At 37.0% G+C, this 22,367-nt stretch overlaps 1 protein-coding gene across 1 annotated transcript in view; it reads left to right on the top strand.

Annotated features, from left to right (window-relative positions):
* Positions 1-21,894, top strand: part of CAPN8 (calpain 8) — a 189,581-nt gene extending 167,687 nt beyond the window's left edge. The window contains exons 19-21 of the mRNA XM_053712588.1: positions 6,118-6,234; positions 13,712-13,770; positions 21,511-21,894. Of these exons, the coding sequence (XP_053568563.1) occupies positions 6,118-6,234; positions 13,712-13,770; positions 21,511-21,534 (200 nt within the window). The 3' untranslated portion in view covers positions 21,535-21,894. The remainder of the gene's footprint in view (positions 1-6,117; positions 6,235-13,711; positions 13,771-21,510) is intronic.
* Positions 21,895-22,367: the final 473 nt, after the last annotated feature.

Genomic DNA, 22,367 nt, shown 5'->3' with positions numbered 1-22,367 from the left:
ATTGGTTGTAGCGCCTTACTGGTATGATTGGCTGTATTGCCTTATTGGAATGATTGGCTGTAGTGCCTTATTGGTAGGATTGGCTGTAGTGCCTTATTGGTATGATTGGCATTATTGCCTTATTGGTATGATTGGCTGTAGTGCCATATTTGTATGATTGGCAGTATTGCCTTATTGGTATGATTGGCTGTAGTGCCTTATTGGTATTATTGGCTGTAGTGCCTTATTGGTATGATTGGTTGTAGCGCCTTACTGGTATGATTGGCTGTAGTGCCTTATTGGTAGGATTGGCTGTAGTGCCTTATTGGTATGATTGGCATTATTGCCTTATTGGTATGATTGGCTGTAGTGCCTTATTGGTATGATTGGCTGTAGTGTCTTATTGATATGATTGGCTGTAGCTCCTTATTGGTTTGATTGGCTGTAGCTCCTTTTGGTATGATTGGCTGTAGCTCCTTATTGGTATGATTGGCTGTAGCGCCTTATTGGTATGATTGGCTGTAGCGCCTTATTGGTATGATTGGCTGTAGTGCCTTATTGGAATGATTAGCTGTAGTGCCTTATTGGTAGGATTAGCTGTAGTGCCTTATTGGTATGATTGGCATTATTGCCTTATTGGTATGATTGGCTTTAGTGCCTTATTGGTATGATTGGCTGTAGTGCCTTATTGGTATGATTGGCAGTAGTACCTTATTGGTATGATTGGCTGTAGTGCCTTATTGGTATGATTGGCTGTAGTGCCTTATTGATATGATTTGCTGTAGCTCCTTATTGGTATGATTGGCTGTAGCTCCTTTTTGGTATGATTGGCTGTAGCTCCTTATTTGTATGATTGGCTGTAGCACCTTATTGGTATGATTGGCTGTAGCGCCTTATTGGTATGATTGGCTGTAGTACCTTTTTGGTATAATTGGCTATACAAAATTTAGATAAAAGTAATAAAGGGACAGTCTACTCCAGAATGTATTTTGTTTAAAAAGATAAATAATCCCTTATAACCCATTTCCCAGTTTTGCATAATCAACACGGTTATATTAATATACTTTTTACCTCTGTGATTACCTTGTATCTAAGCCTCAGTTCTTTTGACAGACTTGCATTTTAGCCAATCAATGCCCCCTCATAAGTAATTCCACGGGCGTGAGCGCAATGTTATCTATATGGCACACATGAACTAACGCCCACTAGCTGTACAAAACTGTGAAATGCATTCAGATAAGAGGTGGTCTTCAAGGGCTTAGAAATTAGCATATGAGTCTACCTAGGTTTAACTTACAACAATGAATATGAAGACAACAAAGCAAATTTGAAGATAAAATTAAATAGGAAAGTTGTTTAAAATGACATGCCCTATCTGAATCATGAACGTTTAATTCTGACTAGACTGTCCCTTTAACCCAAGCCTCCTTGTGAGAAAGTGGAACAAGCTACATTTCAGATGGATTTTACAGCAAAATAAATAATTAATGCATACTGCAATAATGATTCACTTTCAATAATGAAACATTTTGGGCCAGAATACAAGTGGAGCACTATTTAACATTTTCGCTGGAGTGCCAATTGCGCTAGAAGTTAATTTTTTGCATGCATCTGGTTGCGCTCGTATTACGAGTTGAAAGTAAAATGTTATCGCTCTCACTATAACCCGACGAGCGCAAAAACTTGAACCTATTCCTTCATAGAAGTCAATGGGGCAAAAAAATCATACCCTATCGCATATTCTCATGTGCGCTAACCCGATATGAAGATATGAATATTTTAAATTCCAATGTTCTTCACATAACAGAATATGTTTTATATATAATATAATATATATAATATATATATATATATATATATATATATATCCAAACATGAAAAGAAAACCAGCGAGCCTAAGGTAGAGTTTGAATAAACTTTAATTCCTTTTGTCACAGGAAACTACATGTCAAGTAGTAAAAACTGCACAGAGGCAGTGCTGTTCAGTGTAGCATCTGACGCGTTTCGGCTAGTATGCCTTAATCGTAGATGCTTACTGATGGCCAATCAACTCTTAAATAGCCATCCTAATCTAGTTAATACAAAAACACTGTGGCAGAATTTCTAAAACACAATCAGACCTTGAATGGATACAGGGAATATGTATTGGGGTAAATGGATATACTGAGAATGTGGTTTCATTGTGATCAGTATAGAATACAATATGCAAATATGCAAATATGCAAATATAAACAGAAACGTAAATATTTTATATTATAAACTACCAACATTTTCTTGTTTATTTGAGCTTTGACGAATTAGCCAAGAATAAAACATTAAGTATATGTTAAATGTATTTAATAAATATAAATTCTCTTGACTAATGTATGTCTTATTTAGAGGGACTCTATTCTACTCTATGAGACACCCTACTAAGGCTCATTAATGTGTGGAAACATGTTTCTTGTCTTTAGAAAATTTACAAGTTGCACTTTTATTTATACTTTTTGCCAAAAATTGATTATGTCACCACTAATGTTGAACCCTTGAGGTTTTCTAGTTCTCAATAAAAATATCCAAAAGGCTTCTCTATAAAACATTTTTACTGTTTTATCACCTCCCCTGGGACCTACTTTAATACGTTCAATTACACACCAGTTAAAGGTGGCAACCTTCTTGTTGTGTTCTTGTATGAAATGTCGCACAAGATCTGAACAATCTATTTCTTGCTCAATATTATTAAGATGCTCCCTTATCCGTGAGCGCACCTCCCTCGAGGTGCACCCCACGTACTGTAATTTACACTGGGAGCATTCTGCAAGATAGATCACAAATCTTGTGCGACAATTCGTGCACTCACTTAGATCAAATACTTTTTGGGTTACATAAGATTGGAAATGTTTAGTGGGTCTCATATGATTACAAGCTATGCATTGTGAAAAATGACATTTATAGTGGCCTTTGGAAGTAAGCCAGCTGCTAGTTCTCTTATGCTTACTTGGTAACATGGATGGAGATAATATGTTGCCTAATGTTATTCCCCTCTTAGGGATGAAGCTGCATCCTTTTGACACATAGTCCTTTAGACTATCCTCTCCTGTCACTATTGATAGATGTCTTTTCACAATATTGCATATTTCTTCAAACTGTGGACTATAAGTTGTAACAAAACAGGGTCTATCTTCCTGAAATCTATAATAACTTTTGGTTTTGGAGCCCTGTAATAGTGAATCCCTGTCTAGTCTCTTAACTTCAAGCAAAGCCCTGTTCGTAGTCTTTTTTGAGTACCCTCTCTCCAGTAATTGATCCCTCAGTTTATCCGCCTCAACTAAAAAATCTGACTCGAGAGTACAATTACGCTTGAGTCTGATGAACTGGCCTTTAGCTACACCAAAACCAGTATGTTTTGGATGTGAGGACTTTGCATGGAGGATAGTATTGGAAGATATGGGCTTTCTATACAGACCAGTGGTTACTTTGCCTGTAGAGACTGACCCTTTGAGGATTACATCTAGATATGGTATCTCCACAGTTCCTGATTCTGCAGTAAATCTGAGGTTAACTTGGTTCCTATTAAGATATTTGATGAAATCTGCCTTTGCTTCGGTACCTCCTGTCCATACAAACAAGAGATCATCAATATATCTCTTGTATGTCTTGATACTGGACCTGAATGGATTCTGTTCCCCAAAGACGTGGGACCGCTCCCACCAACCCATAAACAGGTTGGCATAGGAAGGGGCAAATTTAGCCCCCATAGCGGTCCCACGTCTCTGTAGGTAGAAGCCATCCCCGAACTTAAAGTAGTTGTGTTCTAGAAGGAATTGAATAACCCTCAACACAAATCCTTTCAGATTGTCATCATAAGTAGTATATACATCTAGAGAAAATTTGATTGCCTCTAAACCATCTTTGTGTGGTATAGTGGAGTAAAGGCTGACTACATCAACGGTCAGCCATTCACACTCCTCGTCCCAGGAGATTTTATCCATGCTATTGAGTAGGTGGGTGGTATCCTTCAAATAAGAAGGTAACTGATAGACAATGGGCTGGAGTAGAGACTCTATCCAACCTGAAAGGTTTTCAAATAGAGAACCTATTCCTGAAACAATCGGTCTTCCTCTCACCTCCTCCAAGGATTTATGAACCTTGGGGAGGTGATGGAAGATAGGAATGACTGGTGATTGAACATTTAGAAAATCAAATGTCGCTTGATCTAGAATCCCCATCTCCAGCCCATCATCCAGCAAATCCACCAGTTCTCGCTTAAAATCAGCTGTGGGGTCTTTGTGTAAGTTAATATACACTTCTGGATCATTAATCTGGCGTTCTGCCTCTTGGGTATATGACAGTCTGTCCATGACAACAATGCTGCCGCCCTTGTCAGCCTGTCTGATGACAATCGTATCTCTTTCTTTCAGGCTATCAAGGGCACGCAGCTCTTCCATGGACAAATTATTGTAATCTCTTTTATGATATTTAGTCAACTTAATCAAGTCTTCTTCCACCCTATGGTGAAAGGCCTCTAAAAAGGGACCTCTCTCCTTAGTGGGGTAGAAGACAGACTTGGGTTTAAACCCAGTGTGTCTTGATTTGATGGAGAAGTGTTGAGAAGTGGAGGATTCTGCATAGAGACCTTGTAGGGCAAAATAATCACAACCCTCATTGAAATCAATGATATCATGAATGTTGTGTTGGTCATTATCAGGATACTCAGGTAAGGAACCATTAAGTGCCTGATTTGAATACAATGATTCTTTATTAGAAAAAAACTTTTTTAGGGTGAGATCCCTAACTAATCTATTAACATCTATGATGGTTTCGAAAAGGTTAAACTTCTTAGTTGGCACGAATCCTAGGCCCATTCCTAATACTGATTCTTCCTCCTTAGTGAGTACTATTTGAGATAGATTGATAACCTTTATACTTTGTACTTGTTCCTGGCTGGCCTGCCCCTTCCTCCTCTTCGTCCTCTTCCTTCTCCTCTTCCTCTTACTCCCCCCCCCTCTATGTCTGTCATGACCTTTTGAAAAAAAGGATGCTGATTATTAGATTTCAAACATGATCTGGTTGTGATGCTCAAACTATCACCATCCCCCTCACTGTCACTTAAAAATTCTGTTCTCCTGTGATCTAATCCCTGTGTTTGGTTGGTGGCTTTCTTACTAGCATGTCTAGTGACTACCGAGTTATCTCTAATAATAGTAGTATCAGTTTTAGATTTATTAGTTGTCGTTGACTGTTTAGGTATGACAACCTCTTCTTCCCCCTCAGATTGACCACTAGATTCACTGGCTTGTATCAACCCCATTGATTCTTCATCAGTATACTCTGAATCTGAAAAAGTTACTTTCCTGTCTTGTTTTGGAGAGGTGCCTAGTTCTTTAGATTTATATATATATATATATATATATATATATATATATATATATATATATATATATATATATATATATATATATATGATGTTTTTGGTACAATACAGATATATATAGGAATTTCTATTTACAAATACTTAGAACATATTCTTAGAACATTTTCCCGTATGTGCAGAACATTGGAATGTGAAATATTTACAGTAAATATACAGTATAACAGTTTAGAAAATATGAATATTACATAAACATTATTTTTCATGTTTTCATCTACTTAACTCAAAAAGAGTTCCAATCCGCTTATATACATGTCTATATATGTGTACATATGTATTTATGTGTCTATTTGTGTAAATACATCTGTAAATACACACATATAAATACAAATGTAATTAGATATGTATTATCTCTATGTTAAAGCCCATTGCCTGCCTTTTTTTTCTAAAATCTTAGACTTCATATCTTTGAGCCCTTATAACTTTTTATACAACAGCGCAATTTAACCTGGGCACAAACGATCGTGAAAACCCAATGTCACTTGCACGCAAATGTTTGCACTTCACTCATAATCTGACCCTTTATGTGTTGTTGAAATGTTGAGTTAAATGGTCCTTTAATTTTAGAAGATTGTGAAGATACAATTAACATTCTAATTACTCTCACAATGTACACAAAGTAATGCACACACGATAATTAGTAGTGCCCGTCCCCCTAAAATAATAACCACAAATCACATTAGTTGTAAACTGTGCATTTGTTTAACCACAATCTGTCATTTCCCCAGGTTTTACCCTTAGTAACAAGGTGCAGCAGTGTATTTCTCAGCGCTACGCCTCCAAAGACCTAACTATTAATTTTGATGGTTTCATCGCAGCCATGATACGTCTGGAAACCTTATTCAGTAAGTATCTTTCAACTGCTTTATATAAAATACATAACTAAAGCACAGTAATCACCATCCATAATCTTTATGGGTAAGAAAAACTTTTTTTTTATTATCAGTTTCCAGGCACCTGTGATAAGTAAAAATAGTTACTGATTAATTTCTATTGAAATTAGATAATATGTGCAAATAATTTTTTTTTTTTTACAATATTTTGGCATATAAGGTGCATTGGTTATTTTTGCATGAAAATGTTCTCTTTTTTCAGGAAAATATAAAGTAAACTATGTGAAGTAGAACTTGCTAAAAGTAGAGAGAGAGAAAGAGAGAGAGGTAGAAAAGAGAGAGAGAAAAAGACAGGGAGATTAACGAAGGAGAGAGAAGAGAAAGTGTGATAGAAATGTGAATGGCTGCAGAGATACAGTATATATCTATACAAATAAAGAAACATGTAAGCGCTCAGAATCCTTGTCTGTCGCCCCAATGTTCAACTCCACTTGTTAACTGCCAACACCATGTTCTTCCATGCACTGCACACGCTGAACTGGTGTTACAGGGTCAGCGGTCCCCACCGGAACAGTAGGTAGTCCACACACTGAGCTGGCGTCACAGCCTCAGCAATTCCAAGGGAAACAACAGCACTGCAGAAAAGTACCTCTTGAGCAACAGGAGTCCTCACCGGCTCCCAAATACAACAAAAAACAGGATACCAGTTCATAGAGCACTAACCCTCTCTGGGTGTAGAATAAAGAATGCCAGAAGGTATGCCATAAAACAGGCTTTTATTGAAGCTTAAGGTTAAAAGTAGTATACAAAAATAGGTCAAACGCGTTTCGTATGGTTACACTTTCTCAATGACCCATGCGATACATTGATTCCCCTATTTAAAGGGGAAAGGACAGGTGTATGCCCTGATGTAATCAATGTTAGCGCATGGGTTAACAATATGGGTGATTAACTTATCATAACAATTCATGTCCATTACAGGATACATCTTTATTCCATAAGCCATTTTATATATATATATATATATATATATATATATATATATATATATATACATACATATATATATATACACACACACATATCTGTGCCACTACTGGAATATACTAAAACTTGGTTAATCTCCCAAATAAGTACAAACATCATCTCTGGCCTAAGCTTTATGTACCTATGATTAGATATTACTAGATGATATTACATACACATTGTTACATTATAGACTTATAGCGCATTAGTAATACATTTTCACATCTTCACATCACAATCTGACAGAATAAACTTTTACATAATGAATACTTATTTCCCTCAAAAGGCGTGATTCATTAAATAATTCATAAGTACCTTCAAAACCTTACTTATTCCAACACCTAGGTTGGATATAATAACCTATGTAGCCTTTGTCCAAAAAAGGGGGGGCCATTCAAAAAATACCTAAGATACTTAGATTCAAAACATCACATCTGTCCGCAATATCTTAAATTCTAATCTTGGCAGAAAAAAATGAAACCTGATTCCTTCCAAGAATCACTCTGCATACATCTTAACATCCCAATCCAAGTTTAGGCCATTGGGAGCCCTAGTCCCAAATTGGAATATCCAAAATACCTCTTTTTGGCTGAGTGTTTTCAATCTATTACCACCCCTAGCGTGTCTGTCTACATGTTGTTTGCCTTGGAACTGCAAAAATTTGCAGTCCCCATTATGGTAATTATGAAAGTGAAGTGCAACATGAGTGTCATATTCAGTGTCCCCTATTGAACGCAAATGTTCCAAAAACCTTTTCTTTAGGGGTCGGGTCGGTTGACCCACATACTTAATGTTACACAGCTTACACGTTAGCAGGTAAATTACATAGCATGTGTTACAATTAATGTAGTTATCAATCTTAAAGGTTTTTCTTTCATCAAAGGAAGAAAAGACATTACCAAAAATAGCATGGGTGCATGATTTGCACCTCCTACTCCCACACCTAAAGAAACCCTTCTTCGGTGTTAACCAATTGGTTGTTCTACTACTCGGTAGCAAAGAAGGATGTATGTTTGATAATGTCTTTGATCTCCTAGTAACAAATTGACACCTATTTTCTATGATTTTACATAATGTATCATCAACATTCCAAATCGGAAGCGCTTTGTTGACTATGTCACATATACGATTATGTTCTTTGCTATAGTTAGTAATAAAGACTGGTTTCTTCTGAAAGTCATTACTCCTACATGTCTTACTTTTATTTGATTTAAAGAGATCTTTCCTATCCATAGAATCAACCTCATTATTTGCTTTCTGTAGATGTTGTGCTGAATATCCCCTTGTTAAGAACATTTCTGTTGTTTGTTTAGAATGTACCTCATAAGATTCTTCTGTAGTGCAGTTTCTCTAAGTACGCATATATTGCCCCTTGGGTATGGCACGAATGACGTGTTTGGGGTGGCATGAACTTGCTTTCAATAATTTATAACCTGCTGTTTTCTTCCTAAACAGTTCAACTTCTATTCTGCTGCTCATCAAATTAGATTTTAATATTACATCTAAAAAAGGCATGCTCACTTTATTGTATTCAATAGTGATCTTCAAATTTAGTTAATTAGTAGAAAGATGGGAATAAAAGTTATCATTTCATTATCCCCTTCAAAAATGAACACCAAATCATTGATGTAGCGGCCATAATATTTAATGCAATCTCTGAAGGGATTAGTATCGCCAATGACACGGGACACCTATAAGTTTGCATAGGTGGGGACGAACTTTGCCCCCATGGCTGTCCCCTGTCTTTGGCGAAAGTAATCACCCTTGAACATAAAGAAATTATGAGTTAATAAATATACAATGGACCTCAAAATGAACTCCTTAGTTTCCTCATTATAATCAGTAAAGAGTCCCAAACAAGATTCAATTGCCTGCAAACCCTTTTCACAGGAGATCGAAGTGTATGAAGAGGCAACATCAATAGTTACAAATTGGTAACTTTCTGACCATTCTATCCTTTCCAGTTGTGTTATTAGATCTGTGGTGTCCCTAATGTAACTTTTTAATCCTAATACAATGGGTTGGAGTAACGTGTCAATCATAGCACATAAAGGGACCCAATGCCTGCCACTATTGGGCGACCAGGAGGGAAGGTTAAACTCTTATGGATCTTGGGCAGATAGTGAAAAATCGGCAAAATGGTATGTTCCAACAAATAATCCATATTCTCTTTCGTGATTACCCCACTCATTAATGCCCAATCGAGTAAATCATACAAAATTTTCCAATACCCATAGGTAGGATTAGCCTTTAAGGTTTCATATACATTGTCATCTGTTAGCTGTCTGTGTGCTTCAGCCATATAATCTGTACCGTCAAGGACAACTTTGTTGCCCCCCTTATCCGAATTACAGATTACCAATGAGGTCTTGGATTTCAATTGTTTTAGAGCTATTCTTTCCTGTTTACTCAGATTATCAAGGTGAAAAACAGTTTGTTTTTTTGTTACACTATCATGTAAACTCATTAGCTCTTTCTCAATAGTCTTTTGAAAAACCTCTATACTATCTTTCCTTACTTGGGTGGGATAAAATGAAGATCACTTCTTAAATACGTTCAAATTAATTGCAAAGTCATCCTCCTTAATGATAAAATTTTCATTAACGCACATTTATCAACAAACCTCTAATCATTGTCACCTACTCCACATCTATATCTCTCAGCTGTATCAGTATCCACCTCTACGGGGTCCAAATCTTGGACACCTTCTTTATTGGAGTAAAAAAAAAAATACTTTTTAAGTGACAATGATATGACAAATTTGTTGAAATCTACAATAGTTTGAAATAAATTGAAATGAGACATTGGTGCAAAATTGAGACCTAGTGACCCTACTTTTATCTGTATATTACTCAGGACCTCTGATGACAAATTAATGACATTATTTAAACATATTTCCTGCCTGGAGTGTATCTCTGTCTCCTGGGGTATCTGTGTGATTTCCCCTGTTGGTCGGCCTTTTCTGCCCTGCTGCTGTTTATACCTCTGTTTTCCCCCTCTACGTACTTTTTTTCTTTTGCCGTGGACTTCATCACTCCTTTCTGGTTTTTTGAGACCTTAGAAATGATTGTTACATTACCATCAGATTGTGCAGGCGTTTTTAATACAAAATTACAAGTACCCGCTGAGCTTCCTTCCTCTTCTATGTTATCATCAAAATCTGAAGATTCATAGTCATACTCAGTGTCTGTATCACTGAATTTCACCTTCTTACTCTCTGTCTTGTTTCCTGTTCTATTGGATGTCTCTCTGAAGTTCTTTCAACCCCCTGTATGTGTTCATCTATACACTTTTCCTTTCTCATAAAAAGGAATCAGGTTTAATTTTTTCTGCCAAGATTAGAATTTAAGATATTGTGGGCAGATGTGATGTTTTGAATCTGAGTATCTTAGGTATTTTTTAATTGCCCCCCTTTTTTGGACAAATGCTACATAGGGTATTATATCCAACCTAGGTGTTGGAATAAGTAAGGTTTTAAAGGTACTTATTAATTATTTAATGAATCACGCCTTTTGAGGGAAATAAGTATTCATTATGTAAAAGTTTATTCTGTCAGATTGTGATGTGAAGATGTGAAAATGTATCACTAATGCGCTATAAGTCTATAATGTAACAATGTGTATGTAATATCATCTAGTAATATCTAATCATAGGTACATAAAGCTTAGGGCGGAGATGATGTTTGAACTTGTATGGGAGATTAACCAAGTTTTAGTATATTCCAGTAGTGGCACAGATATGTGTATTTATATATATAAAATGGCTTATGGAATAAAGATGTATCCTGTAATGGACATTAATTGTTATGATAAGTTAATCACCCATATTGTTAACCCATGCGCTAACATTGATTACGTCAGGACATACACCTGTCCTTTCCCCTTTAAATAGGGGTCTGTATCAGATATAGGCACGGACCAAGGCTGTGGCGGACATTTTCCAAAGTACAGACCTAAGTGAAGAACATCAAGGTACATTTCAAATGAAAAACATCAAAAAACCATACTCCGAGAGGGTAGTGGATGCATGGTGGAATAGTAATCCAGCAGAAGTGGTAGAGACAGTGAAGGAGTTAAAAAATGTATGGGATAGGCATAAGGCTATGCTAGGTATAAGATAAGGCCAGGTAATACAAGTAATGTAATAATACAAGTATTCAGAAAATTAGGCAGACTACATGGGCCGAATGGTTCCTATCTGCCAACATATTTCTAAGTTTCTATAAGTCAGGAGAGCGACACTTTGCTGTCAAATGGGCTGCTTGTTGGATGCCCCTGGTCTAGTTCCACAAGTAAAAATTAGTCATCTAATCAAACAAGTTTAAAATAACATTTATATAAAGACTGCTTGTGCCTATCCCTTGCCTATCCCTGGTCTGTATCAATGTATCGCATGGGTTATTGAGAAAGTGTAACCATACAAAATGCATTTGACCTATTTTTGTATACTACTTTTAACCTTAAGCTTCAATAAAAGCCTGTTTTTATGGCATACCTTCTGGCATTCTTTATTCTACACCCGGAGAGGATTAGTGCTCTATGAACTGGTATCCTGTTTATCTATACACATACCCTCACCTGACTCTTGTGTGTATCTGGTTCATGAATATTCTTGATGGATCCAAAATTTAAACATTTGTCAGTCACTTGAGGAGACTATTGGCCAACCTAACTGATGCTGTGTAAAATTTTACTTAAATGATCATGGATAATAGTTTGCACTCACAGCTATTAACATTGAAGGGATATAAAACATTCATTATTGTAATAACAAAAAGCATTAAGCAGTGGCTTATACTTAAAAAAATTAATTGCAATATGCGTTAGTTGTAATTTTAAAAGGATTTATTTGTGCAGTGTCCATTACTTCCGGTCACAGCCTCACAAGGGGGCTGGGGCCTCTAGAGGTCGGCATATATTGTGAGATGTCATACATTGTCTAGTGTAATTTGAGCTGGTTTAGTGAATGTAAGAGAAACAGGGAGACAGTTTTGCCCATGCTCAGACAAGGCAGAATGCAACTTAAGTTCTCACATGTCAGCTTTTCTCCCTGAGGGCAGTGGCTACAGTGAAAAGTGCTCATTTTACAAGAAAATAAGTAGGTTGTTTGCTGCTTTTTTTACCCAATCTGTTTCTTTTTTTTTATTGTTTATCAGTTTATTAAACTATATCATAGGTACATATCCAATAAGATGTTATACAATCATACACAATCATAGTCAATGCTATCTTTTTGGTCACAATTACTTTTTTCTTTTATATTATAAAACATAACTAATACACGTCATATTTATGCATATGTTAGTCCCATACACAACACAATTTGTTTCATTTTATGTTTACTTTGATTAAAAAAAAAAAAAAATTTGCACTTTTCATGTCTCTTTAAATGAAAATATAAATCCATCATACACAACCAGCTCTTAGGGGTCGATTTATCAATCTGCGGAGAACAGGAGCGTTTATACTTGCCTCTGGATGACTGAATTCCTCTGGCGGAATTCAGCATTGCACACGAGCGCTATTTTGCCCTTGTGTGCAATGTCGCCCCATGCCCGCGCACAGCCAATCAGGAGCTGTCAGTCTGATGACCGCTGCTTGTTAAATACGGACTGCAGGTTCTCTTGTGAGAACCTGTAGTCGTAGGGGGTCGTAAGGCTTGCAAAGCCTTTGATAAATCGACCCCTAAAGGGTAATTTCAGTCAAAATGTAAATGCACATAGATTAATTACATCTTTGAATAGAAACATATTTGCAATATACTTGTATTGGCAAAAATGCTTCTATTAAAAGTTATCACTGTTTTAGTGCCAACATTTTTCTCAGCATGAGCATGTGAAGCATAGCCAGATATTTTCCGTGCCACAGCATTTTAAATACTGCAGTTGCTCAGAGCACCAGTGGGGCTTGTATCATATCAGCAATTAACAAATTGAGTCATAACCAGAAGGTACAAGCACCTTAGGCGCTATGATCAAGTGCTGTATTTAAAATGCTGGTGCACGGTGCATACTTGAATACACTTTTAAAACAGTTATAACTTTTATTAGAAGCATGTTTGCTAATACCTGTATATTACAAAAATGCTTCTATACAAAACTGAAATGCATCCATGTGGATTTCAATTTTGACTGAGCTGTCCCATTAATGTGGAACCTGGTTCTATAAGAGCACTTATATAAATCATAAATATTTAAATTCTGTTGTAACCTCTGTAGATCACTTGTAGGTGCATTTATTGTACTTCTGGATGATGCAGATGGACAAAGTGTGAGTTTAACTCATTTACAGTCATTACAAGGCTTCATTAAAAAGAAAATTGTATGAACAAAACACACATTTTCGGGCCAGGCAGTAGGTTTTACCCCCTTGCTTCACTCTTTTATTATGTGACATCATTTATAACTTTGTTTGTGTTGGAGGATAATCTGTACCTGATAACGTGCGCTTTATTTTCCTTATAGAAATGTTTCAGCTCATGGATGTGCAAAAGACAGGGGAAATCCATCTGACATTACCAGAGGTACTTTTATGCTTCCTTTTCTTTTTAGGATTATTAAAGTCTGATATAGCTAAATCTGAAAGGTTTCTACAGGGTTTAAACCAAACACTACAATTAAAGAGACACTGAGCATGTGCAAGAATAAGTGTGTATGCGTTTGTGAATGGCTGATGGCTGTCACATGGTACGTATATGCATTTGTGATTGGCTGATGGCTGTCACATGGTACAGGGGCAGTGGAAAAAGACATAACTTTTAAAATTGTCAGAAAAAAAGATCTACTACTCATGTGAAGTTCAGACTAAGTGCTATTGCATTGTCTTGTTATCTTGCATTTGTTGATTATGCAAATCTACTGTGTTGACTGGTCCTTTAAGTAAAACGTTTAAAGGGACACTAAACCCACATTTTTTTTCATGATTCAATGCAATGCAATTTTAGGCAACTTTCTAATTTACTCCTATTATCAATTTTTCTTCATTCTCTTGCTATCTTGATTTAAAAAGCAGAAATGTAAAGCTTATTAGCCGGCCCACTTTTGGTTCAGAACCAAATAAGCCACCAATAAACAAGCGCTATCCAGGGTCTGAACCAAAAATGGGCCGGATCCTAAGCGTTACATTTCTGCTTTTTAAATAAAGATAGCAAGAGAACGAAGACAAATTGATAATAGGAGTAAAATGGAAAGTTGCTTAAAATTGCTGCTCTATCTGAATCATGAAAGAAAAAAAAATGGGTTTAGTGTCCCTTTAAGGAGGGTGCAGTATGGTTCAGAAAACAATGTCACCTGTAATCTTAAGAGAATTGTTACTTTTTGTGTTTGTATTAACAGGCACTCCCCTGATTACACTTAGGGGTAGATTTATCAAAGCCATTCTCCTTTAATTCCGTCCAAAATAGCGCATACGAACTGATCGTCATATTCATAAAAGCACTCTGCGTCTATAATTGCGCAAATCTGAAAGAAACGTCTTCGCAGTCCGCTTGCATTCGCCTAGGCGCACGGGTGAGCTCCCGAGTGCAACAATATACATTAGTAATACGTGTAATTTAACAGCCCAACCTACAAATACGCTCAGTTTCTTATTTATCATTGCTTTGCGCCAATAGGGAACTAAAATTTCGGCTTCAATTGCGTGTTGTATATTTCGTTATACAGACTGAGGCCAACACCATTATAATACATGCTTGTGATGCAGTACTTTCTTCTTTTAACAAATTTTTCAAAGCCTCAGCGCCAAGAAGATGTGCGCTTCCACAGGCACATATGGGTACCAACAGTTATATATATATATATATATATATATATATATATTGATATATTTATTTTTGTGATCTTAAATTATCAACATATGGCAAAAACAGCACAGAAATGATATATTATTTATATAATATAAATATAAGCTAAATATTAACTAATATAATGTTTTTTTAATAATCAAGACATGGCGACGTAAATATTTAGAGGAATTTACTGTGATAAATAGGGAGTAAATGCTTTTTTCAACAGGTGAAATTTATCATTATTACACCGCAGCTCGCCTGCGCAAAGTTATTTTTTTTTATAAATTCAGGCGAACATGTGCGCTTCTCCGGAGGCGAGCTGGGGCGCAGTTACAGGCGAAGCACATACAGAGTTCGCCTAGCCTTTGATAAATCTAGCCCTTAGGTGTAAGCATAATGATAGTCACAGAAGTGTAGTTAGGGGGGCCCTCTATTGTAAGATGAAGAAACTGCTAAATCTTTACTTTTGTTTCACTATTGTACAAATCAATTTATATTGTGCTAGTTAGTTCCTAGCTACTTACCATTATGCATTAGAGATTAGTGTAATGATCTGAAATTGAACTAACATTCACTTATATGAAGGGAATACAACCATTTGTTATACACCACACAGCCTTATGTAATTTGAATTAAATTGAATTAAAGTAAAACATTTTTTTGGCCTAGATTTAGAGTTCGGCGGTAAAAGGGCTGTTAACGCTCCGCGGGCTTTTTTCTGGCCGCACCATAAATTTAACTCTGGTATCGAGAGTTAAAACAAATGCTGCGTTAGGCTCCAAAAAAGGAGCGTAGGGCATTTTTACCGCAAATGCAACTCTCGATACCAGAGTTGCTTACGGACGCGGCCGGCATCAAAAACGTGCTCGTGCACGATTCCCCCATAGGAAACAATGGGACTGTTTGAGCTGAAAAAAAACCTAACACCTGCAAAAAAGCAGCGTTCAGCTCCTAACGCAGCCCCATTGTTTCCTATGGGAAAACACTTCCTACGTCTGCACCTAACACTCTAACATGTACCCCGAGTCTAAACACCCCTAACCTTACACTTATTAACCCCTAATCTGCCGCCCCCGCTATCGCTGACCCCTGCATTACACTTTTAACCCCTAATCTGCCGCTCCGTAAACCGCCGCAACCTACGTTATCCCTATGTACCCCTAATCTGCTGCCCTAACATCGCCGACCCCTATGTTATATTTATTAACCCCTAATCTGCCCCCCACAACGTCGCCGACACCTACCTACACTTATTAACCCCTAATCTGCCGAGCGGACCTGAGCGCTACTATAATAAAGTTATTAACCCCTAATCCGCCTCACTAACCCTATCATAAATGGTATTAACCCCTAATCTGCCCTCCCTAACATCGCCGACACCTACCTTCAATTATTAACCCCTAATCTTCCGATCGGAGCTCACCGCTATTCTAATAAATGTATTAACCCCTAAAGCTAAGTCTAACCCTAACACTAACACCCCCCTAACTTAAATATAATTTACATATAACGAAATAAATTAACTCTTATTAAATAAATTAATCCTATTTAAAGCTAAATACTTACCTGTAAAATAAATCCTAATATAGCTACAATATAAATTATAATTATATTATAGCTATTTTAGGATTAATATTTATTTTACAGGCAACTTGGTATTTATTTTAACTAGGTACAATAGCTATTAAATAGTTAAGAACTATTTAATAGTTACCTAGTTAAAATAATTACAAATTTACCTGTAAAATAAATCCTAACCTAAGATATAATTAAACCTAACACTACCCTATCAATAAAATAATTAAATAAACTACCTACAATTACCTACAATTAACCTAACACTACACTATCAATAAATTCAATAAACACAATTGCTACAAATAAATACAATTAAATAAACTAGCTAAAGTACAAAAAATAAAAAAGAACTAAGTTACAGAAAATAAAAAAATATTTACAAACATAAGAAAAATATTACAACAATTTTAAACTAATTACACCTACTCTAAGCCCCCTAATAAAATAACAAAGCCCCCCAAAATAAAAAATTCCCTACCCTATTCTAAATTAAAAAAGTTACAAGCTCTTTTACCTTACCAGCCCTGAACAGGGCCCTTTGCGGGGCATGCCCCAAGAAGTTCAGCTCTTTTGCCTGTAAAAAAAAACATACAATACCCCCCCCCCCCCAACATTACAACCCACCACCCACATACCCCTAATCTAACCCAAACCCCCCTTAAATAAACCTAACACTAATCCCCTGAAGATCTTCCTACCTTGTCTTCACCATCCAGGTATCACCGATCGGTCCTGGCTCCGATATCTTCATCCAACCCAAGCGGGGGCTAGACATCCACTGAAGAAGTCCAGAAGAGGGTCCAAAGTCTTCCTCCTATCCGGCAAGAAGAGGACATCCGGACCGGCAAACATCTTCTCCAAGCGGCATCTTCGATCTTCTTCTATCCGGTGCGGAGCGGGTCCATCTTGAAGCAGGCGACGCGGATCCATCCTCTTCTTCCGATGTCTCCCGACGAATGACGGTTCCTTTAAGGGACGTCATCCAAGATGGCGTCCCTCGAATTCCGATTGGCTGATAGGATTCTATCAGCCAATCGGAATTAAGGTAGGAATTTTCTGATTGGCTGATGGAATCAGCCAATCAGAATCAAGTTCAATCCGATTGGCTGATCCAATCAGCCAATCAGATTGAGCTCGCATTCTATTGGCTGTTCCGATCAGCCAATAGAATGCGAGCTCAATCTGATTGGCTGATTGGATCGGCCAATCGGATTGAACTAGATTCTGATTGGCTGATTCCATCAGCCAATCAGAAAATTCCTACCTTAATTCCGATTGGCTGATAGAATCCTATCAGCCAATCGGAATTCGAGGGACGCCATCTTGGATGACGTCCCTTAAAGGAACCGTCATTCGTCGGGAGACATCGGAAGAAGAGGATGGATCCGCGTCGCCTGCTTCAAGATGGACCCGCTCCGCACCGGATGGAAGAAGATCGAAGATGCCGCTTGGAGAAGATGTTTGCCGGTCCGGATGTCCTCTTCTTGCCGGATAGGAGGAAGACTTTGGACCCTCTTCTGGACTTCTTCAGTGGATGTCTAGCCCCCGCTTGGGTTGGATGAAGATATCGGAGCCAGGACCGATCGGTGATACCTGGATGGTGAAGACAAGGTAGGAAGATCTTCAGGGGATTAGTGTTAGGTTTATTTAAGGGGGGTTTGGGTTAGATTAGGGGTATGTGGGTGGTGGGTTGTAATGTTGGGGGGGGGTATTGTATGTTTTTTTTTACAGGCAAAAGAGCTGAAATTCTTGGGGCATGCCCCGCAAAGGGCCCTGTTCAGGGCTGGTAAGGTAAAAGAGCTTGTAACTTTTTTAATTTAGAATAGGGTAGGGAATTTTTTATTTTGGGGGGCTTTGTTATTTTATTAGGGGGCTTAGAGTAGGTGTAATTAGTTTAAAATTGTTGTAATATTTTTCTTATGTTTGTAAATATTTTTTTATTTTCTGTAACTTAGTTCTTTTTTATTTTTTGTACTTTAGCTAGTTTATTTAATTGTATTTATTTGTAGCAATTGTGTTTATTGAATTTATTGATAGTGTAGTGTTAGGTTAATTGTAGGTAATTGTAGGTAGTTTATTTAATTATTTTATTGATAGGGTAGTGTTAGGTTTAATTATATCTTAGGATTAATATTTATTTTACAGGCAACTTGGTATTTATTTTAACTAGGTACAATAGCTATTAAATAGTTCTTAACTATTTAATAGCTATTGTACCTAGTTAAAATAAATACCAAGTTGCCTGTAAAATAAATATTAATCCTAAAATAGCTATAATATAATTATAATTTATATTGTAGCTATATTAGGATTTATTTTACAGGTAAGTATTTAGCTTTAAATAGGATTAATTTATTTAATAAGAGTTAATTTATTTCGTTATATGTAAATTATATTTAAGTTAGGGGGGTGTTAGTGTTAGGGTTAGACTTAGCTTTAGGGGTTAATACATTTATTAGAATAGCGGTGAGCTCCGATCGGAAGATTAGGGGTTAATAATTGAAGGTAGGTGTCGGCGATGTTAGGGAGGGCAGATTAGGGGTTAATACCATTTATGATAGGGTTAGTGAGGCGGATTAGGGGTTAATAACTTTATTATAGTAGCGCTCAGGTCCGCTCGGCAGATTAGGGGTTAATAAGTGTAGGTAGGTGTCGGCGACGTTGTGGGGGGCAGATTAGGGGTTAATAAATATAACATAGGGGTCGGCGATGTTAGGGCAGCAGATTAGGGGTACATAGGGATAACGTAGGTTGCGGCGGTTTACGGAGCGGAAGATTAGGGGTTAAAAGTGTAATGCAGGGGTCAGCGATAGCGGGGGCGGCAGATTAGGGGTTAATAAATGTAATACAGGGGTCGGCGGTGTTAGGGGCAGCAGATTAGGGGTACATAAGTATAACGTAGGTGGCGGTCGGCAGATTAGGGGTTAAAATTTTTAATCGAGTGGCGGCGATGTGGGGGGAGCTCGGTTTAGGGGTACATAGGTAGTTTATGGGTGTTAGTGTACTTTAGGGTACAGTAGTTAAGAGCTTTATAAACCGGCGTTAGCCAGAAAGCTCTTAACTCCTGCTATTTTCAGGCGGCTGGAATCTTGTCGTTAGAGCTCTAACGCTCACTGCAGAAACGACTCTAAATACCGGCGTTAGAAAGATCCCATTGAAAAGATAGGCTACGCAAATGGCGTAGGGGGATCTGCGGTATGGAAAAGTCGCGGCTGAAAAGTGAGCGTTAGACCCTTTAATCACTGACTCCAAATACCAGCGGGCGGCCAAAACCAGCGTTAGGAGCCTCTAACGCTGGTTTTGACGGCTACCGCCGAACTCTAAATCTAGCTGATAGAGAGCGGAGAGAGAGAGGAGAGAGTGGGAGAGAGTGGAGAGAGAGGGAGGAGAAAGAGAGTAGGGAGAGAGGAGAGTGAGAGAGAGGAGAGAGAAAGAGAGAGAGCAGAGAAAGAGAGAGACAGAGAGGAGAGAGAAAGAGAGACAGAGAAAGAGAGACAAAAAGAAGAGAGGAAGAAGACAGGAAAAGAGAGAGAGAGGAGAGAGAAAGAGAGAGAGTAAGAGAGAGAAAGAGAGAGAGAGAGAGGGAGGGAGAGAAAGAGAGAGAGAGAGAGAGAGATAGGGGGGAAAGAAAGAGAGAGACAGAGAGATGAGAGAGAAAGAGAGTGAGAGGAAATGAGAGGAAAAGAGAGAGGAGAGAGATCAATTTTTTGACTAGTAGCCCCTACCTTAAAGGGCCATTAAACCCAAAAAAACGATTCAGATAGAGAATACAATTTTAAACAACATTCCAATTTACTTCTATTATCTAATTTTCTGCAATCTTTATATATCCTTTGTTAAAGAAATAGCATTGCACATTGGTGAGCCAATCACATGAGACATCTATGTGCAGCTACCAATAAGAAGCTACTGAGCCTATCTAGATATGCTTTTCAGGAAAGAATATCAAGAGAATGAAGCAAATTAGATAATTGAAGTAAATTAGAAAGTTGTTTAAAATGGTATTCTCTATCTAAATCATAAAAGAAAATAATTGGGTTTAATGTCCCTTTAATGTTTGTTCCATATCCCATAATGAATAAACAACATTACAAAAAGCAGAACGTCCTGTCCACACACACAGTACTGCCTGTACAGAGGCATAAGCACAAATCAGCCAATTAACATCCAAGAAAATTCTTTACAAACTACTGAGCTGAGGGTGGAGCTATTGATCACAAAATACACAAATAAACAAACAGATAAATGCACAGATATAAGAGGCTCAGCTTATTTTGCTGTTTTTATGTCTACAAACTTAAAGGGACAGTATACACTCATTTTCATATAACTGCATGTAATAGACACTACTATAAAGAATAAGATGCACAGATACTGATATAAAAATCCAATATAAAACTGTTTAAAAACTTACTTAGAAGCTCTCAGTTTGGCTCTGTTGAAAAGGTAGTGGGAAAGCCCACTGCAAGTGGGAAATAAGCCCCTCCCCCTCCCCCTTTCTTTTGCATATGAAAAGATCCTTTACACAAGCAGGAGCAAGCTGGAGAAGGTAGCTGACGGTATTCAAATAAAACTTTGGGGCTTGGTTAGGAGTCTGAAAATCAGAGCAATGTTATTTAAAAATAAGTAAAACTATACATTTTAAAAAACAACTTTATGGGCTATATAAATAGATCATCTACAAAACATTTATGCAAAGAAAAAATGAGTGTATAATGTCCCTTTAAATACTCCATAAAATGATTAATTAGTGCAATTTTTAAAAAATCTTTTTCATGTGTGAACTATTTTCCTTTTTTTTAACCTATTTATTATAGTGAAGCACAAATCTGCTTTTCTGTTCTGTTTTTCTCAGCATGACTAATGTAAAATACCTTTTCTCTCCTTCCTTTTTTATAGTGGCTTTGCTCTACACTAGCCTAAACTATTGGCAGAGAAAGAAGAAAATCCTGTGGGAATAAATTCCGTACTGCTTCACTTACTGAAATTAGTTTTTAAAATTAGATTGAAATGTTATGCAATACATTATTTGAATGTACTCCATTTAAATTTATAAATGCAAATCAAGAAATGTGCACTAATAGTGTTATTTAATGTGGGGTAATTATAAAAACACAAATTAAAATGTTTGCAAGAAAATAAACTGTTTTGCACTGCGTGTTTTCATCAGAACTGAGCATAGGGCATTTTTAAAGAGCTATTTGGAGCTTAGTGAGTGATAAAGATGAAATATTATATTTGCACTGGTCATATATAATTAAAGTATTTTGGGACTATAAGAAATATTTGAGTTTGGTTATTTGTCTGCATATTAATCCTATGGAAACCATGAGCTGGGAAATGTCTTATTTACAATTTTAGCAAACACTTTTTTAGTAAATTAAATTCACTCCAAATTATCCGGGCAAGGGGTTGGCATATCGTGATCTCAAGTAACTTTAATTTAATCCCCTCAAACCATACAAGAGTGGTGTTCAAATTGAGCATTCCAGGAATAAAACCTCTGATTTTGCTTCTGCCATGAGTCATTAGGTTATTTCTGTCATTTTCCATTATAGTTAACATGTATCAAATTGCCTATTCCATGTTTTCAATCTAATACTACGCTAGAATAGACAGTACAACATAGCAAAAGGCCAACAGCTAATTAGCTCTAGTGTCTTTTGAATATCACATGTAATATCAGAACCCCAAAAACTGTTCAGTTCTACTAAATAAGGGCCATATTACAAGTTGAGTGCAAATTGTTGCTTCCG

This window comes from Bombina bombina, chromosome 4 (genome assembly GCF_027579735.1).
Source record: "Bombina bombina isolate aBomBom1 chromosome 4, aBomBom1.pri, whole genome shotgun sequence".
NCBI lineage: Eukaryota > Metazoa > Chordata > Amphibia > Anura > Bombinatoridae > Bombina > Bombina bombina.
This window is presented reverse-complemented; position numbering and strand designations above follow the sequence as displayed.